Genomic DNA, 18,718 nt, shown 5'->3' with positions numbered 1-18,718 from the left:
AAACCTCTGAGGTTAGACTTTGAACTTAGGTCTTCCTGACTCCAAACCTGGCACTCTATCCGCTACACCAACTAGCTGCCCCTTGGACCTCAGTAGCTTCCTCTATCAAATGAAAGGGTTGGACTAGAAGATCCTGAAAGTTCTTTCTTGCTAGAAGTCCAAAGGTCCTATGAAAGGACCAGCTCTTTTTTGGTTTGTTTTTAAACTCTGCCAAAGCCCTAGACTTTTGTGACAGGTTTGAATTTCATGATTGTCCAGGGTGGCTAACCAAAACTTACTCTCTAACTTGGTCTCTTTTTCAGACTGGTGCTTAGAGATGCCATATAAAACTTTCTGAGGCTTCTTTTGAAGGAAGTTATTTTCTAATCATACTTTTTTGCTTAGTGATGATCGTACAAGTCTGGCATTAATTTCTTCCCCATCCCCATCTTTTTTTTCAACTTTGCTTCTTGATTTCAGAACATATGGATTTTACTTCCATTTCCTAATGTTGAGGTTTAAGAAGAGCTTTATACTCTCTTTAGCTAACCACATTTAGTCTGAGCCATTGTCATATAATACTATTTATCGATGCAGTTTTCAGCAAATATTGTGAACATTTCTTAAAACATGTAAAACTGTGGTTTCAGAATAGTCATGTCAACAGGGCCAGAACTCAACCTCACAATCTTACCAGTGCTCATGATGTGGAGTTCATACAACACTGTTTGTTTACATTTGTGTACGCGGTTAAGGTTGGCAAGAGACCCAGCCAGACTTCTTAACAGGTCCTGATGAATGTTAGTGTTACAAAAAGGATTGCAGAATATAGCAAACAGCTGCCCCATTTTGGGGGTTCATTTTAGTAATTTATAGCAATGGAAATTATCAATCAAAATCAGTTTGTAATAGATAAAATTTTAGTTGCCACTAGAAACTGAAACTATGTTTATATAACTCAGAATGGTTAGCCTAGCCACTGGACTGAGTGGTGATTGCTATGGTGAAGCTGGAGATCTCTAAATAAATAGTTTACTTTTGCCTTTGTAACATCAACAAATGATTGTAAAATGCATTACTAAGTGACTATAACCGCAGGATTAACTAGAATACTTCTATAAATAAATTCAGAGTAAGATGCTAATCAAAACAAATAAATAACTTCTGATAATGGGCAGCATATGGCTTATAGATCTTAGATTTCGAGATGGAAAGAACCTCAAAGACCACGTAAAACAACTACCACATTTTGCAGGTGAGGAAACTAGGGCCCAGGGTCATGCACATTACAAATCATAGAGGTGGCACCTTCTCTGAGTCCTTAGCCAATGCTCTTTTCACTTTCTATACCATATGGCCTCTAATTTTGGTCATACTAAGATTAAGGGCAGTGAATAGATCACTGGGCTTGGAATCAGGAGGACTCATCTTCATGAGTTCAAATCTGGCCTCAGATACTTATTGGCTGTGTGACCCTGGGCAGGTCACTTAACCCTGTTTACCTCAGTTTCCTTATCTGTAAAATGAACTGGAAAAGGAAACGACAAACCACTCTGGCATCTCTGGTAAGGAAATCTCAAATGGGGAGTTAGACATGACTGAACAACAAGATTAGTAGAGCTGAAAGTAATTCTTCTGTGTTAATGAAACATGATTCTAAGGTTTGCATGAAATCAGAAGATGCCATGTTACCTCGAATAAAGATCAGTGTCACTGAATTATAAAGTATGTGGAGGACAGCATTGGAAAGGTAGAAAGGGGATAGGTTGTAAATAGCATTTAAATCCAAACACATGATTTTATATTTGATTCCAGAATTAATTCTAAAACATGGTATAGTAAAAAAATGATTGTATCAAAAATATGGAAGCCTATGTACGTAGAATCATAGGATTCAGATCCAGAAGGGACTATAGGAAATTGTCTAGTCCAATTCCTTTATTTTATGATTGGGAAAATTGAGATCCAAAAAGATTTGGTGACTGGCCCCAAAGCTGTACAAAGTAGTAAACAACAGTCAAGATTCAAACACAGGTCATCTGACTGCAGAGTTAGGGCCAGTTTCCAGTTCTGCCATCTCTATAACCTTGGTCAAGCTATGTGTGGACTGGTACCATAGAGATTAGGAGGTGCAACAGAGAGAAGAGGGGATGAATACTTCACAAGAAACAATATTTAAGAAGGGAAACAACAATAAAACTCATGGCCTCAGGTTTCTGTTCAGCCATTCACAATCTATAGATGACAGGATGATAGATTTAAAACTGGACAGAATTTTAGAGACCATCAAGTCCAACCTTTTCCTTGTACTGATGCATTAGCATTCAGAAGTTGATGTGTTTTGTCCAGGGCCACACATGGCTAAGTGCCCTTACTGCTGTTCATCCTTTGTTCTTGAAGAGGACCAAGGACATCATGAGGGTGACATCTTGACTTGTGGGGCAGCTAGGTGGTGCAGTGGATAGAGCACCAGTGCAAGAGTCAGGAGGACCTGAGTTCAAATCTCACCTCAGACACTTGACACTCACTAGCTGTTTGAACTTGGACAAGTCACTTAACCCCAAGTGCCTCATCCTGGGTCGTCTCCAGTCATCCTGATGAATATCTGGTCACTGGATTCAGATGGCTCTGGAGGAGAAGTGAGGCTAGTGACCTTTACAACCCTCCCTTACTCAAAACAAAGTCAAGTGCAAGTCATGTCATCATTTCTCTGATGGCATGGTCTTCTTTGACAACAAAGGACAAACACACATCTTGACTTGTGCATGAATTGATTTTAAGTGAGGCAGAGCTGTGCAAAGTCTAATATATTTGAAACTAAATCTTTCTATCCACCTCAGCAGGGTGAAATAAAGTGTCTTGGGAAAATGTAATTTTATTGGTATTACTGAAACATGCTGGGATGGGACTTGTGACTAGAGTATTGAACTGGAAGAGTATACCTTCCATAAAAGTAATAGAAAAAGAGGTAAGAGTGAAACATCCTTGTGTACTAAGTTAAGAATACTGTGTTTGTGGTTAAATATTTCATATAATTAAACTTCAACTTGAAGTTAAGATTCAAAGAAATTTTGATTTTCTTTATCTTCATTTCATCTGCTTTGAGTTTAATGTATCTCTCTGAACAAAGCCATGTTTATAAAGGATATTAAAGGAAATATTGTAAGCAAGGAACCCGAAGGAAGCATTGAAGAGAGCATTTGGTGAATATCAGTGGAAAAGTGATGTAATTGTTGAGGTTTTCTATACATTGAGTGGACAGAAAAGAATTAAAAGAGAACTTGGGAAATTGATTATAAATCTGGTATGGAAACAAGATATTGCAATGAAAGGGAACTTTAACTAACTGAGTAGCAACTAGAATTCTCTGCCAAGAGCAGAAGAACTGAAAAATTTCTGGTTTCCCTTCATGATCATTTCATCCTCCAAAACATGGAGGAAGCCACAATGGAAGCTGCTTTAATGGGCCTGATACTGACCAATGTGGAAGAATTGGTTGTTGGAGTAGAAATGGCAAGAATCTTGGAACCAAGTGGCCATTCTCTCGAAGAGTTCATACAAGAAGAGTGAGAGCAAAGGTGGATATAGTCAGAGGTGCATCCTACATTTAGGGGTTTGGGAAGGGAGGAAGGGGAAACAATTTTCAAAGGATTCAGAATAAGGATAGGTTAGATCCAATGACCCAATAACTTGAAGGGATAGTCAGCCCAAGAGGAATGAACACTGAAATAGAAATTATTCCAAAGCAAAGCATGCAAACAAGGGATGCTGGGATTAATATGAATGCAAAGAGAATTTAACCTATTGAGATTTGTTTTAAAAAACTGTATTGAGGGATGAAAGCATGGGCAAGGAAGTGGGAATAAAATGTAAAAGAGTAGATTCTTGTAAAAACTGTGTCAAGATCAATAAAACTCAGAATGGGCTGAGTTCAAAATAGCAAAAAACAATTGTTGCTGTTGTTTTAGCTATGTTGGGGGCAAGCAGAGGACCCAAGAAAAGGATAGGACTGATGCCTGATGGGATAGGGTGGTGATAATGAATGAAACTGAGAAGGCTGAACTTTTCAACTCTTCTTCTGTTTTCCTTTCCAAAGAGGAAGACATTTGGATTGGGAAGGAGATAATAAAAATGGCTAACAGGTAGTTAAAACCCAAGATAAGTGAAGAGACTGACAGTATTTAGCTTCTCTTGATGTGTTCAAGTAACCAAGCCCAGACAAAACACATCCTAGGGTATTGAAAGAATTGCCAGATGTAATTGCTGAGCCACTACTGGCACCGTAGCACTGGAGAAGGGCAAATGTTGTCCCAACAATTTTTTAGAGAGGGAAGTGGCCCACTTCTATAAACTGTAAACCAGTAACCTTGACTTCTATTTCTGGAAAAATTCTAAAACACATTATTAAGAAGATGGTTTGTGAACATTTAGAAAGGGAATCAGTGATCACTAAAAGAAGGCATGACTTTATCAAGAATGGCTCATGCCTGAATAACCTTTCGTTATTATTATTATCTTTAAACTTTGAAACTAGATGGGTAGAGGAGGGGAAACGTTTGGAGATTTTTTTTAGACTAAGGGATTAAACTAAAAGATTTCTTGAAATTTTTATCTAGAGGCACATAATTTCAAATAGATCACAGTTTATAACTGGTAATTCTTCATTCTTTTATATTTTTGTAAAAATGAAAACCATCATTTTCCCTAACTTTCCTGAGAAGTTTGCCTCTATAAAGGATCATAATCCCATTAGAAAACTTCATGCTTTCATTTAGTCAACTACATGAAAATTGTAGCACTGAATTTTTGACAAGGTGGAAAGAGATCCTGCATATAATTCGAGCTAGAGATTAGTGAGATCTTGATTAGTGAGAATAATGGATACCAGGAAGTGGTCATACTATTCAAATTCATACTGCTCATTTCCACTGGACTGAGCCAATTATCATATTTTATATTTACATTACAATTATAACTTCAAATAGTGTGAATTTGAATAATATGACCACTTCATGGAATTCATTATTGGCACTAATTGGGACCTAGTTGTATAAAGAATAAGACCTTGGCATTGAATGTCTTTTCGGAAGGGCTTATTGCCAATGGACCATTTTTATTTAAAAAGAACCATTTATATGTTTTATTATGAAGTGTGTAGTTGTGTATCTTTACTTTTTTATAATGTAAATTGTCAAGTAAAGGTTTCCCTCTACCCCCACTATGTGTAAAATTGTAAGGTGCTATCTGACAGATTATCCTTGGTTTGGAGAAAAGGTTAAATCTCAAAATGAATCTACTCTTTTAAAAAAAATTTATTGATGCTTTAAAAAATATATTATCTCTTTCAATAGAATTCTCAGCTCACTAGAATTCTCCTGTGTAACAAATAAGTATAATAAAGCAACAAAAACTCATACATTGGACTTGACAAAGTAAGCCTCCCTTCACACCCATAGTTTGTCACCTCCTGCTAAGAAAAGAGAGGTCTGTTTCACTATTAGCTCTCTGAAGTCAATAAATTCACCTGAAACAAATCAGAGTTATTTTTCATGCTTTTTTGGGGAAAAAAAGGTGCCTTTAGGTTTTAGTGCAATGCTCATCGTATGATAGGACAGATATCAATTGTTTTATGAGGATGTGCAAAAGTGATTTTCTACTTGGAGCTTTGTGACTAATATATTTTTCTGGCAAACTTCGCTCTAACAATCAAGGGAAAGTAGATGTTTTTGCATTAATTTTTGAGATTGAATCTGAATTACATTGCATGTTAATAATACATATTGTGTTCGTGGTTAAATACTTCATATAATTAAACTTCAACTTGAGGTTAAGATTCAAAGAAAGTTTGATTTGCATTATCTTCATTTCATCTGCTTTGAGTTTAATGTATCTTTCTGAACAAAGCCATGTTTGTAAAGGATATTAAGTTTTGTTTGGCCTTTCTCTCAATTTAAAGTACTCAGTGGACCCTAATGTGAAGTTAGGATCCCCTAGACTGATTGATATATAAACACAAGACAGATGGCGTAGAGATGACTCTGATGATAATTCATTTTTCGGCTAGTCATGAAGATACTTTGATTACAGTATGTTTAAGTAATTATAACACAGTATTCAATGTTAGTCTTGTTGGTAAGGGAACACATGGGAAACAAGTTACGTGTTATTCATGCCCAACAAAGGATGCACTGTGGTGTAACGATTTTAATTCCTAATGCTAGATTAAAACTGTAGGAGTTTAAAATATGTCATACAGTAAGGTAAATACATTAAACACAGACCAAATAAAATAGTTAAGTACATAGTTTTTTTGGCCTAAATATTTGTTTTGGAAAGTATTTAGTTGTTACTATATGAAAGAAACCAGTATGTTTGAATTGGGGTTTCAGTTTGCACGTAGTTTATTACAAAGTCACGTGGTTATCATGGAGTTTGCTTTCTCTGTCCTAAGTTTAGTAGTGTTGAAATCACTGAGCTGACACTGGCATGAATTTATTAAAAATGCTTTTTTCTGTTTTTTACATTTTTAAATCCAAACAGGAGTTTAAATGTGCATAATTAATGAAATGCAATAATTTTTTTTAGTTTTCTTTTAAATTAAATCTTTTAATTAATAAGCATTTTGTTTCTCTTCTTTCAAACTTCTTGACTCCTCTTTCTCACTGGGAAAAAGAAATAAAAGCAAAACCCTTGTAAGAAATAAGCATAATCAAGCAAAACAAATTCCCACATTTGCCAGAGATATATGTTCCATTTTTCCTATTTAGCCTATCAGTGCTCTCTCAGGAGTTGGGTAACATTCCTAATTACCAGTCCTCTGAAATAACGGTTGAACACTGCATTGATCACAGCTCTTAATTCTTTGTAAATTACTCATTTTTTTACAATGTTGTTATTGTTACTATTGTATGACTGTCACCTGAATTTGCTTGCTTTGATTTGCATGAAAGTTGTGTAAATGAATGACATTTCATTTTGGTAATGCATATAACCTGTCATTGATATGTATCTTTAATTGCTCACTCAATAGGATCATTGATCGCTTAGATGGAGTTCGTTTGTTATGGTCCTTGCTGAAAAATCCTCATCCAGATGTGAAGGCCAGTGCTGCTTGGGCTCTCTGCCCCTGCATTGAAAATGCAAAAGTGAGTGAGTGTATGTTGTACATATAAGTAAATCTAATTATTCGGGTATCTTATTGTATATAATTACGTTGATTTCCTATAAAAGCCTTTTCAGTCTGCTGAGTAGGTTTCATTATTTTTGCTCATATTGTTCTGTGGTCCAAGGTGAGTTCCACTGAGAAAGCTTTTCTCTTCAGTGGAACATCTTATGTTTAAGGACATCTTTTTTCATAATAAATTTAGCAGAACTCTAAACACCATTCTAAATATTTCCTTGCTAATATTAGTCTCTTAGTAAAAGTAAATGTAACATTTTTATTGGCTTTAGACCAGTAACTCCAAAATTTAACAAATATTTATTAACTGACACTTTTTTCAAGGTTCTAGTCTGTGCCTGCACTCCAAGGACCAGTCTAGCTAAGTGTGGAGTGACTCATCAGTATAATGGCCCCTAGGCGAAGAATTCTTTAGCCTTGGCAACTCGCAAAATGAAGCAAAAAAACAAAATGGGGCTCATTACTGGAAGTCATTAACTTCGGCAGTATTAATAGCAGAGAGGTAGAAAAAGGTATGGGGGGCATTGAGGTGGGGAGAGAGAGAAGGTACTAAGAATAACATTTTTAGACTTCTTAAAAATATTAATTTTACATTTATATCTCTAAATATAACATCTTTGTTCAATGACCAATGTGTTGGCATATTACCAGAGAACCGGAACTACATAAATTTTGACATTCTCACTCTAAAGGAACTCAGAAGCCATAAGGAAATCACAGCCAATGTTAAAAGCTGGTTCACAGATTGTTGGAGAGGGAAAACATGGAGGGTTTTTTTAAAAATATATTTGTTCATCTCACTTTACCTTGCTCTCAATAAGCATAAATGGAATCATGAAGATAACGGGAGTTTGTGATCCAGCCTCTGTTACAGAAGATGAATAAATAGAAGAAACTCTGTGAAGAACTTGACAAGATTCTCCTAACGAAGTATCATGTACCTTGATATTTTGTAAGTTCATTGTGAGAATGGCCTGGAGGAGGAGATTGAAAAATATTTTAGAAAATTTGGTTTGGGATCAAAGAATGAAAGAGACCAAACGCTAGAAAATTCAGACAGAGAATTCAAACTAGAAATACACAGATTTGTGTATCATGAATACTTTTTTCAAGGAGAGAGTTAGAAAGCACTAAACATAATGAGCATCAAACTTCAGAAACAGTGAAATGGCCCATGCCCTTAGACAGGAAAATGACTGGCTACAGACATGGAAATCATCTCTAAATCATCTGTCTGCATGCAGTTGGACCTTTGACCAGTTAGGACAGTGTATGTAATTACAGCCACTTCATCCTGACACCTGTACTGGTTGTATGACTTTGGGTAAGTCACTTAACCCTGTTTGATTCAGTTTTCTCATCTGTAAAATGTGCTAGAGTAGGAAATGGCAAACCCCTCCAGTATCTCTGCCAAGAAAACTCCAGATGGGGTCATGAAGAGTCAGATATGACTGAAAATGACTGAATAGTATTCTAATATACTAGAGGTGATGTGGTGTAGGGGATAGAGTTAGGAAGACTTGGTTTAAATCCCATCTGATACACTCACTAGCTGTATTACACTGAGTAAGTTACTCTGCCTCTGTTTCTTCATATGTAAAATGGAGATGACAATGGTACCTATCTCCCAGAGTTGTTGTACCTCAGTTTCCTCATTTGTAACATGAGAGGGATAGACTCGGTGGTCTCTAAGTTTTGCAAAATAACCTAATTTGATGCCATAGGATTTCTGATCCTATGATCCTGTTTTAAGCAAACTGCTGACTCAGAAAAATGAGAAATAGATAAAGACATTGATTATTCCAGTCACTTCAAGAAGTTTTAATTGATTTAAAAAAATGCCATGATAAGACCAAAAGAAGCTATTTCAGAAGGCAAACCCATGACTACCTTGCAAGGAGAGAGACATGTAAGCTGAAGCAATGTCATTTAGACTATAAACTAATATGCAGTGGATAGAGTGCTGGCTCTGAAATCAGGAAGATCTGAGTCAAAATCAAGCCTCTGACACTTGCTAGCTGCGTGACCCTGGGGAAGATATTTAACCTCTGTTTGTCTCTGGAGAAGGAAATGGTAAACTGCTCCACTACCTGTGTCAAGAAAATGCCATGGATGGTATTGGCATGATATAGTTCACAGAGCTACAAAGAATCAAACACAACTAAACAATAATCGTGGGGGAGGCGGGGCGCACTGAATAGGATTCTGGGCCTGAAGTTAGGAAGACTTATTTTTCTGAGTTAAAATCTGACTTTGGACCCTTACTAGTCGTGTGACTCTGGGCAAGTCACTTAACCCTGTTTGCCTCAGTCTCCTCATCTATCAAATGAGCTGGAGAAGGAAATGGCAAACCACTCCATTATCTCTGCCAAGAAAACCCTAAATGGTCACTGAGTCAGACACAACTGAAAACAACTGAACAAGAACAACATGGAGGACCTTGGCAGAAGATGGAATAGTATCACCTCAAAGACAGTGAAAAGAGGGGAATTTATACCTGAAGATGCAGATGCTTATGCAGAAACTTGTGTCAGCCAAGACAGATCAGTCCCGACAGGATTTTTAAATGAAATAGAAAGGAGAGTGAAAAGGTGCAAAATGTAACTGACCTGTTGATGTTTCCCTAACAACTTATCCTCCTCATCCATGAAAGAAAGATAGCTGTATTTCTACTGTTACGCTCGGACCTGATGGGCTGTGAGAGGAAGAGAAGGTGATACTTTAAAAAAAGTCAGGAAGAGCAGCTGTATAGAAACAAAACCATCTACAACGGGATGAGAATAACTTGGGACAAAGTCAAATAATTACATTTGTTGGCATACAATAAATCTTACAACTTTTTGAATCTTGAAAATACCTTCTAAAACCTTTTTTTGTTGCGGTCACTTGTTTTACATGATTTGACATTGAATTCACAAGACTTAGATACAAATACATTAATTCTTCATCATGAAACCATGTTTTTGCCACACCGAATATTAAATGTATCTTTGATCAGCAGTCTATTTTTCTAAGTCTAGACTGAATTATAGCTTATAGGTTTTGAGTGACATTTATTTACACCAGATAAATCCCCAGGTGGCTGAACCATGATTATCTCCATCTCGTGGATAAATTTTTTAATCTTCTATAACATATGGCATGGTATAAGTCTATTTTGCGGTAAAAAACAAACAAGCTGGTCTTCATGATATTCTAAGTTTAAGAAATCTATACTACATTGCAGAAGAGTCACTAATAGTCCCTTTAGTTTCCAGGTCCTTTTAAAAGTCCTTGCTTGTTTTTTTGCAGATTAATTAGATCACTGTGCAACAATAACTTGTTAGTTGTTGGTGTCGTTTTTCATTTTTTTAATCTTACTTTCCTTTGCTCTTTGGTGTAACTGATCCTACTTCTTTGTAGACTTATATTATCCTTGAAGTGCTTGACTTCCATACCAGCAGCTACTTCAGTATCTTCAGTAATAGTCACTGGGAGATAGTCTTAAAAAATTAAATGAAGATCCATCTACTCCCCTCTCCACCCACTGAGAAAGCAAGAAAAACAAAACCCTGTTACAAACATGTAAAATCAAGCAAAACAAATTCCCACATTGGTTATGTCCAGAAAACTACTTCTTAGTCTGAACTCTGAGTCCCATCACCTCTCTATTAGCATATGGAGAAGATGTTTCATCATGAATCCTCTGGGATTGTGATTGGTCATTGTGTGGATCAGAGTTCCCAAATCCTCCAAAGTTGCTTGTCTTTACGTTATTGTTTCTGTATACAGGCATACTTTGGAGATATGGGTTTGGTCTCAGACCACTGTGGAGCAAATATCACAATAAAATGAGTCACATGAATTTTTTGGCTTCCCAGTACATATAAAAGTTATGTTTATACTGTACTGTACTCTATTAAGTATGCATTACACATTAAGTATTATGTCTACATTACTTTAAAAATATTTTATTGGTAAATATGCTAATCATCATTTGAGTCTTCATTGAACTATAATCTTTTTCTTGGGGAGGGTCTGGCCTCAGTGTTGATGACTGGTGACTGACCAAGGTGGTGGTTGCTTAAAATAAGACAACCATAAAGTTTGCTGTTATCTATCAACTCTTCCTTTCATTCAAATGCTTAGAGGCCATTGTAGCTTTCTTGATTGGACTAGTTTCAATATTGTTGTGTCTCAGGGAATAGGGAAACTTGAAGAGATGGAGAGAAACAGGGAATGACCAGTAGATAGAGCAGTCAGCACACACACATTTGTCAGTTAAGTTCGCCATCTTATATGGGCATGGTTTGTGGCCCCCGAAATAGTTCCAATAGTAACATCAAAGATCCCTGATCACAGATCACCATAACAGATATGATAATAATTTACAAGTTTGAGATATGGCAAGAATTACCAAAGTGTGACACAGAGACATGATGTGAGTATGTGATGTTGGGAAAAGGGCACCAATAGACTTGCTTAATGCAGGGTTGCCAAAAACCTTCAATTTGTAAAAAACATAATATTTGCAAAGTGTGATAAAGTGAAGTGCAATAAAGCAAGCTACACCTGTAAATCAAAATGTGCTCCTTAAGAACTACAAGTATTGCACTCGTCCTTGGAGGAGCATCCATTCTTTAAAACCACAGCAGTAAAAACACAACAAAAGAGATCAATTAAATGTGTGTATTACATAAATATGACCATTGCTGTCACAAAAAATGAAAATAAGTCAAAATGTTTGCTTGTCCCAAATCATTTGCACACTAACATAGGCAAAAAATTTGTGTTAGATGTAATTTTGAAGGTACTGAAGGATTGATTTTTCAAGAGGGGAAGTGGGAAAATAATTGGGGTAGGGGAAGAGTAGTAATCCCTCTGGGAAAGTAAGAAATTCATCTAAGAATATATCAGCAGTTGCCAACCCATACGTCTACTTTCTTCAAGTCACAGAATCTTAGAATTGGATAAGACCTCGGAAATTATCTAGTACTACTCATACCCCAAAGGAATACACTCTATACTTTAGCCTCTGCTTGAAGAACCCCAATAAAAGATAATCCACTGCTTCCTGAGCCAGCCCATTTCACTTTTGGAAAGTTCCAGCTATTAGGAAGATTTTGCCAAAATTTGCAACTTTTACCCATAGCTCATAATTCTGTCCTCTGGATCCACTAATATCTGTGAAACTAGACACAGGTCTGTGGGCACCCAGACTTTTGAGCATGTACATTCTGTTCTACCTGGTACCAGCTCACATGAATGTTGGTGAGTCCGTTTCTTGAAGTGCATAGCATGTTATGAAGGGACACTGTGGTAATTCAGAGCATGCACACTTATTCTATGACTGTTTCCTGCAGAGTGGTGAAAAGGCTTTTAATTGACTGCTGAGCCAGAATTTTATGTACATGCAATGGCATTAACCATTAAATTATTGTCTCTTGGGGTATGCCAGCTTTTCCCCACATGCCTGCCAGTTACAGTGGGTTAAGATTCTCTAGTTCACCATTCAAAGTTCTCTCCTTGCCTCTTCCTCTCTCCTGTCTTTTTCCTGATGGCCTCTGGTTGCATTTACATGGCTTCCTGGTCACCAAAGGGCATAAAAGTCCCCACTCATATGAGGGGAGAGTTTTTTTTTACTTGGGAGATGTCTAAATATGACAAGAATCACTATACCATGCCGTGCAGGCCAGTGAGGGGCAACAATTTATAGAAGCTAAGTACCAATGTATTTTTGTTATATATTCTAGCTAGAGGCAGCTAGGTGGTATCAGGAAAACCTGAGTTCAAATCTGGTCTCTAACACTTACTGACTATGTGACCTTGGGCAGGTCACCAAACCTCTGATTCAGTTTCTTCAAATGTGAAATGAGACTAATAATAGTACTTACCTCATAGGGTAAGGACTATGTAAACATTTTGTTAACCTTTCAATGACATATAAGTCTATCACTTTGTCCTAGCATCAAATCTAAATTAAGAGGATAACATCAAGCTCACGTTTAACCAATATGTCATATTAGATACTAACTTGAATTAGTGAATGTTATTATACTGACTTTCCCTAGGTTGGAAGCAACATTTTTTATTGCAGGAATAATTGTATTTGTATCTCCTTCAAATCACTGATCTCTACAGATGCTCTTGCACAGCCTCCTGTTTACTCAGTTGTCCTTGGCTGTCTCTTTCCATGCTGGGCTGTTATCCTATTATTTCTCTAATATCACAGGTCCAGAAAACTGACTGAATGCATCCCATGTGAATTGGTTGTTGTTGCTTATTCAAAAAACCCACTTTTAGCCAACCCTCAAATTCTATTTAAATTTTCTTGAAGAATTCTTGTGACACGAAAAACAAAACCTGTAATTAAAGTTTAAAAAAACCATTTTAAAAGAAATTTCCTATGCCAATACATGTGACAACATTGGTAACAATGACAAAACCAACAATACCTGCTTCAAAAGGTTGTTGTAAGACTCAAATGAGATAATTCAGTAATTTTAAGTAAATTAATTTAGGTAATTTAGTGGTAATTATTTTAGCGGTGGTACAGTGGTAGAGCATGGAACATGGAATACAAAAGATCTGAGTTCAAATTCTTCCTGGGGGCTTACAAGTTGTGTGACCCTGGGTGTGTCACTTAAACCTTCTCTCTTTTGGTTTCCCCATCTGTAAAATGAGTTTCATAATATTACTCACCTCACAGTTTTATTGTAAGAATCAAATGAGATAAAAAATGTAAAGTATTTTATGAACTGTGGGGGGGGGGGTAATTTTTTTTGTATTTTTTTTTTAGCTATTACAAGGGAAAACAGTAAATATTTTTCTTTTTCCTTTTCCCTTTACTTTCAATACAGTTCTGTCCTAGTAAGGATGTTTAAGAGCTATAAAATAAAGAAGTTTAACTGATCCTGTAATATCTAGCCACCTAATTAACTGAAATCATGATCTTTCCACTATGAATATACACACTCACATGTACTAACAGTGAACAGAATAGCAAACCAACCTAACAGAGGTAGTCATCAGCACTAAGACAAGGCTCCCCTCCCTGAACGAAATGGGCTCTTGGATTGATTCACCTGTGTGTTAGATCTGTGGAGTTCGTACATCCCTGTTCACTTTCTACTACCTTCTCTTGGCTGCATGAGGACAAGTCTGTTTCCTTATCTATAACATGAGGGACTCAGACTAGCTGGTCTTCTGAAGTCTCTTTCTGCATGAGCCCATGATGCTCAGTGTGGGAAAGGCAGGCAGTCCAGAGAATCCAATGATATGGGAAAGGAAGATTGAAGATTGAATCAGGGCTGAGCTAGAATGACCTGTGTTTCCTTGTTATATTGAGTTGTATGACTAAGTTGACCCAAGGTGAAATGGAAAATTGGCAATGATAATGGATTGAGAGCTAAGAGGGACCTTAGAGGTCATTGAATCTAACTCCTTGTTTTACAGATGAAGAAGCTGAAATTAGCAAGGCCAAGTGACTTGGCTATGGACACACATCCAGAAAGTTGAGGCATTATTTGAATCCAAGTCTTCCTGATTCTAAGTCTAATACTCACCTGTTGGGATTGGAAGCTCAATTCCGTGTGGACAGTCTCGGGCGGGTAAAGGTGGGAGCTTCTAAATCTTAGAGCTCTCACAAGACCCCCCCAGGAAACGGCAGGGGATCGAGGTGAACCGAGCTATCTCGAGTAATTCCGCCTCTTCCCGTGAGAAACGTGATGGGAAAGAGATCTCCCCGCCCTTGAGATTGTCCCGGATCTGGGCACACCTAGTTACCTAACAGCACGGTATTCAGATGCAAACTATGCGGCTGAAGGTTAAGTAGGATTGAGGAAGCCTGAAAGCTCTCTTAGCACGTGAGGAGCCAAGAGGACAGTAGGCTCCGCTTTTCTTCTTTCCTCTCTCCCCTCCCCCTCTCTCCCCGCTTGTACTTCTACTTCCAATCCCCTAAGATCTTAGCCTCCTTAGGAAATCTCCCCCTCTTCCTCCTAAGGAAGACTCCCCTGCACTTGTAACCGAGATCCTGAAATAAAGCTCAACCCTTGTTCGACTCTGGAACGTCCTTTCTCTCATACGAGCATCCGGTTTGGCCAACCGAAGACCTCGGAGGTGAGGTAAGAAGACTCGGGTAGCCCACACAGGCCTCTAGGCCTGGCAGTCACCCACTAGATCACACTGCTCTAGAGAAGTTTTTTTTCTTCTCCCTTCTTTCCTACTCCTCTTACTGCCCTTTCCCCATCTATTACTTCTATCTTCTCCATCCTCCTCCTTTTCCTTTTCCTCCTATTTGGGCACATGATTCTAATCAGTTCATCTATTATATACAGTCTCACATTGTAGTCTAATGGATCCATGTGTGAGAATGTAATCTCTTTGGCAAGACTGTAAGCTTCAGGTAAGCAAGCCTCATGCTTCTTTTGAATAAACCAGGAGCTCATAGCTCAATAGTAGGGTCTTGATAAATATGTATTGTCTTGAATAAGAGCTGGAAGAGAGCACTTGTCCTAGACCTCTGCTTCCAGGTCAGCTAATGTGCCAGCTATCCAGAACAGATCATTTATTTTGCAAGAAGCCAGCCCCATGTTTAATGGTTTTAATGCATGGTACTTTTTTAAACAAGGTATTTCAGGCTGAGTGGCTTTGAAACTCTAGTGTTTGGAGCTATTTTGAGAAGTATTTCGGTCCCTTTGTGTTAATGGTAGCAACATTAGTTATGATTAAATCAGTCATTATCAATTATTCTTAATACCACCACAAAAGAAAACAAATGTGTTCAAATAAGTTACTGGCTAATCCAGAGTTTCAGCAACCCATTGTCAGACATGTTGCTGAGGCCAAGGTGTAATGAATAGTTTTCCATGTGGTATAAATATGTTGTGGGCATGGAAATTCCCTTAAAACACATGTTATACTCAGCATATTATTAACAAGGATGTGCATCAAAACTTTCAGCTGTACTGATTCAAAAACTAGATGTAGCAGTTAGTGGAATAATTATAACTTTCTTTGCTGGGAAATATTGTGAAAGCTACCTATCAGTGAATGTGCAATAAATGAAAAGTATTAATACTGTGAAATTTCATTTGGGGCACTTGGATACTAATCAAAGTGAAGAGTGGCAAGGTATAGTGGGAAAACTTCTGGATTTAGAGTCACAAGATCTGGGTTCAAATCCTGGCTTTGCCAGCTTATCTGAGTAACCTTGAGAAAGTCATTTAAACGTCTTTGGGCCTTTTGTCTCCTCTATGAAATGGGGGTAGTGATGGTAGTGGTACTGGATTAGATGACCCAAAGTTGCCTCTAGCTGTATGTCTGTGATTCATTCCATGATTAAATGGAAAGGTTGTCATAGTAACTTGTTTCAGGATATATTTTCAGTTAATTAGAGACTATTGAAATTTGGAATTTGCTTTATGTTTGTACACTGAAGCATTTTAAGCTTTTCAGCAATGGCCCAACTTTTCAACAGGAAAACTGTAAAAATCTCTTTCTTTAGCTTTATTTCATATTACTTCACATGCTCTGCATTTCCATCAAGCTGGACTACTTACCGTTCCCTGAATTCCACATGCCATTTGCACAAACTGTTCCTCATACCTGGAATGCCCTCCCTCTTCACCTGCATCTTGAAGAATGTTTCTCTTTCTTCAAGACTCGGTTCATGTGCAGCCTTCTCTCTTGAAACCTGTCTTGATTCACTCAGTTGAAGGAGTTCTGGCTGCCCTCAAATTTTTGTAGAGTATTTTGTCGATATTTCTTCTTCGCTTTTCTGATGGCTTACCATTTATTAAACTTACCTATGTATGTCTGTTATCCTGCACAAACATTACTTTCCCTCCCTGCGATATATATAGAATTTAAACTTGAGGGATACATAGTACTTATCTTTGTATCCTTAGTACATAGGTATCTTGCACGTAGTAGGTAAGTGTTTGTTTATGTGAATTAAAATGATAAGGACATTTGAATTTTATTGGAATGAGGAAAATGAAGTTGTCACATTTGTTGAGTTAAAAATGTCTTTGTCCCATTCTTTACATGCTTAGAGAATGGAAGAGTTAATACAGTTCAGTTTTATTTTTAATAGTGAAAGAATATGTAACAACAAGCAGAAATGATTACTGCTTCAATTAAAAAGCTACTCAGTATTCTTCAGTCTGCCAAAAGTTAGGGAACAGAAGGTCAGGCAGACATGAACCACAGCTACAAAAGAGACTCTGCATATTTTTCTAAGTGGTTTTATTTCCAAAGCTCCTCACTTTAAAGGTTTTCAGCCTTGGTCTTTTAGGAAAGTTTCCTCTTTTATTGAGATCTCTGAAAGGGGCAGAGACCCTCAGATTTGACCTCTGTGAAGATGAGTTTTACAAGGAACTTTGTCAACTACAAGTCTGGTTGGAGGACAACTGCCTTGCAAAAACTGATGGAGACTTAAGTAAGAAAGTGAAATATTTTTTTTCATGCTAAATAACCCAACACATTTTTGCAATCTCTGTAGCAACACAGTTGTTAAGCAGGTGTTCAACATTATTAGTAACCTGAAAAGAGATAAACATGATAATGACTGAGATTGATTGAAAAGTCAATTTGTGCATTAAATTCTTTGTTCTTAAGAAGCCACAACTCAGATTCTTACTTTATGAGCAACAGAATTGTCAAAAGTCATGAGCACTAATATAAAGCATTTTATAATTCAAGAATCATAGAGTTAGAGCTGGAAAAGACCAGAGAGGCCATTGACTCCAATCTCCTGTACAGATGAGGAAACTCAGGTCAACAGGGGTTAAGTCAAAGGAATCACTCAATGTCATAAGATGAGGGCCAAGTGAATCAATCAACTAATAACCCTGCTCCCCTTAAAGTGACTAATAAGTCAATCCAACCCTGATATCTTTATCAGATGATAGCAGTGCCACTGACTCAATCCACCAAAAGCCTTAAACTAAGTGTGAATGACTTATTCAAACTGGTTGAGAAGATCTTGAGTGCTTCAGGGCACTGGATAAAATGAAGTGTTCCTATGCAAGAATTGCCTGGGATTGGCTGAAGATATTCTGTCATACTCTGTGGATCTTGGATAAGATTCTAGCATTCCAGTGTCTGACCTGTCCACTGGTGGAAGCAGCTTCAGCACAGCCCTGTAGAAGGAGCTGGTGAGGAGGAGGCAAAGTGGAAGAAGGTGAAAGACCCTGCCTTGTCTGCTCCCTCTAAACCAGAGAAAGAACTTGTAAACAATGAAAGGTCAAAAGCTTTGGGTCTTCCTATCTGTGATAGCAGTAGGGTCCCTAGAATATCTATGGCCCATGGCAGGGTTTGTGTAGGAGCCAAGGACAAACTATAAACAATGAGCAAAGGCAGCTTTGCTCATTCATCCTCACATTCTGTATGTTTCAGCCAAACTATCCTACAAGCTGATACCCAAACTCTACATGCCATCTCCTGTCCCATCTCTGTGCCTTTGCCCAGGGCTGTCCTCAATGCATGCCTGGAATGTTACCTCTGTCCTCAACTCTTCTTCAAATCCCTGGCTCCCTTCAAGGTTTAGCTCAGATACTACCTCATGTCCATGAAGTC

At 37.5% G+C, this 18,718-nt stretch overlaps 1 protein-coding gene across 3 annotated transcripts in view; it reads left to right on the top strand.

Moving 5' to 3' along the window:
* ODAD2 (outer dynein arm docking complex subunit 2) overlaps positions 1-18,718 on the top strand; it is a 218,345-nt gene that overhangs the window by 120,758 nt on the left and 78,869 nt on the right. For all 3 annotated transcript variants that reach the window (XM_072651824.1, XM_072651822.1, XM_072651823.1), the window contains one exon: positions 7,010-7,124. In XM_072651824.1, coding sequence (XP_072507925.1) covers positions 7,010-7,124 — 115 coding nt within the window. The remainder of the gene's footprint in view (positions 1-7,009; positions 7,125-18,718) is intronic.

The sequence above is a fragment of the Notamacropus eugenii genome, chromosome 3 (genome assembly GCF_028372415.1).
Source record: "Notamacropus eugenii isolate mMacEug1 chromosome 3, mMacEug1.pri_v2, whole genome shotgun sequence".
NCBI lineage: Eukaryota > Metazoa > Chordata > Mammalia > Diprotodontia > Macropodidae > Notamacropus > Notamacropus eugenii.
The sequence above is the reverse complement of the archived record's forward strand: the minus strand, read 5'-3'. Positions and strand labels throughout refer to the sequence as shown.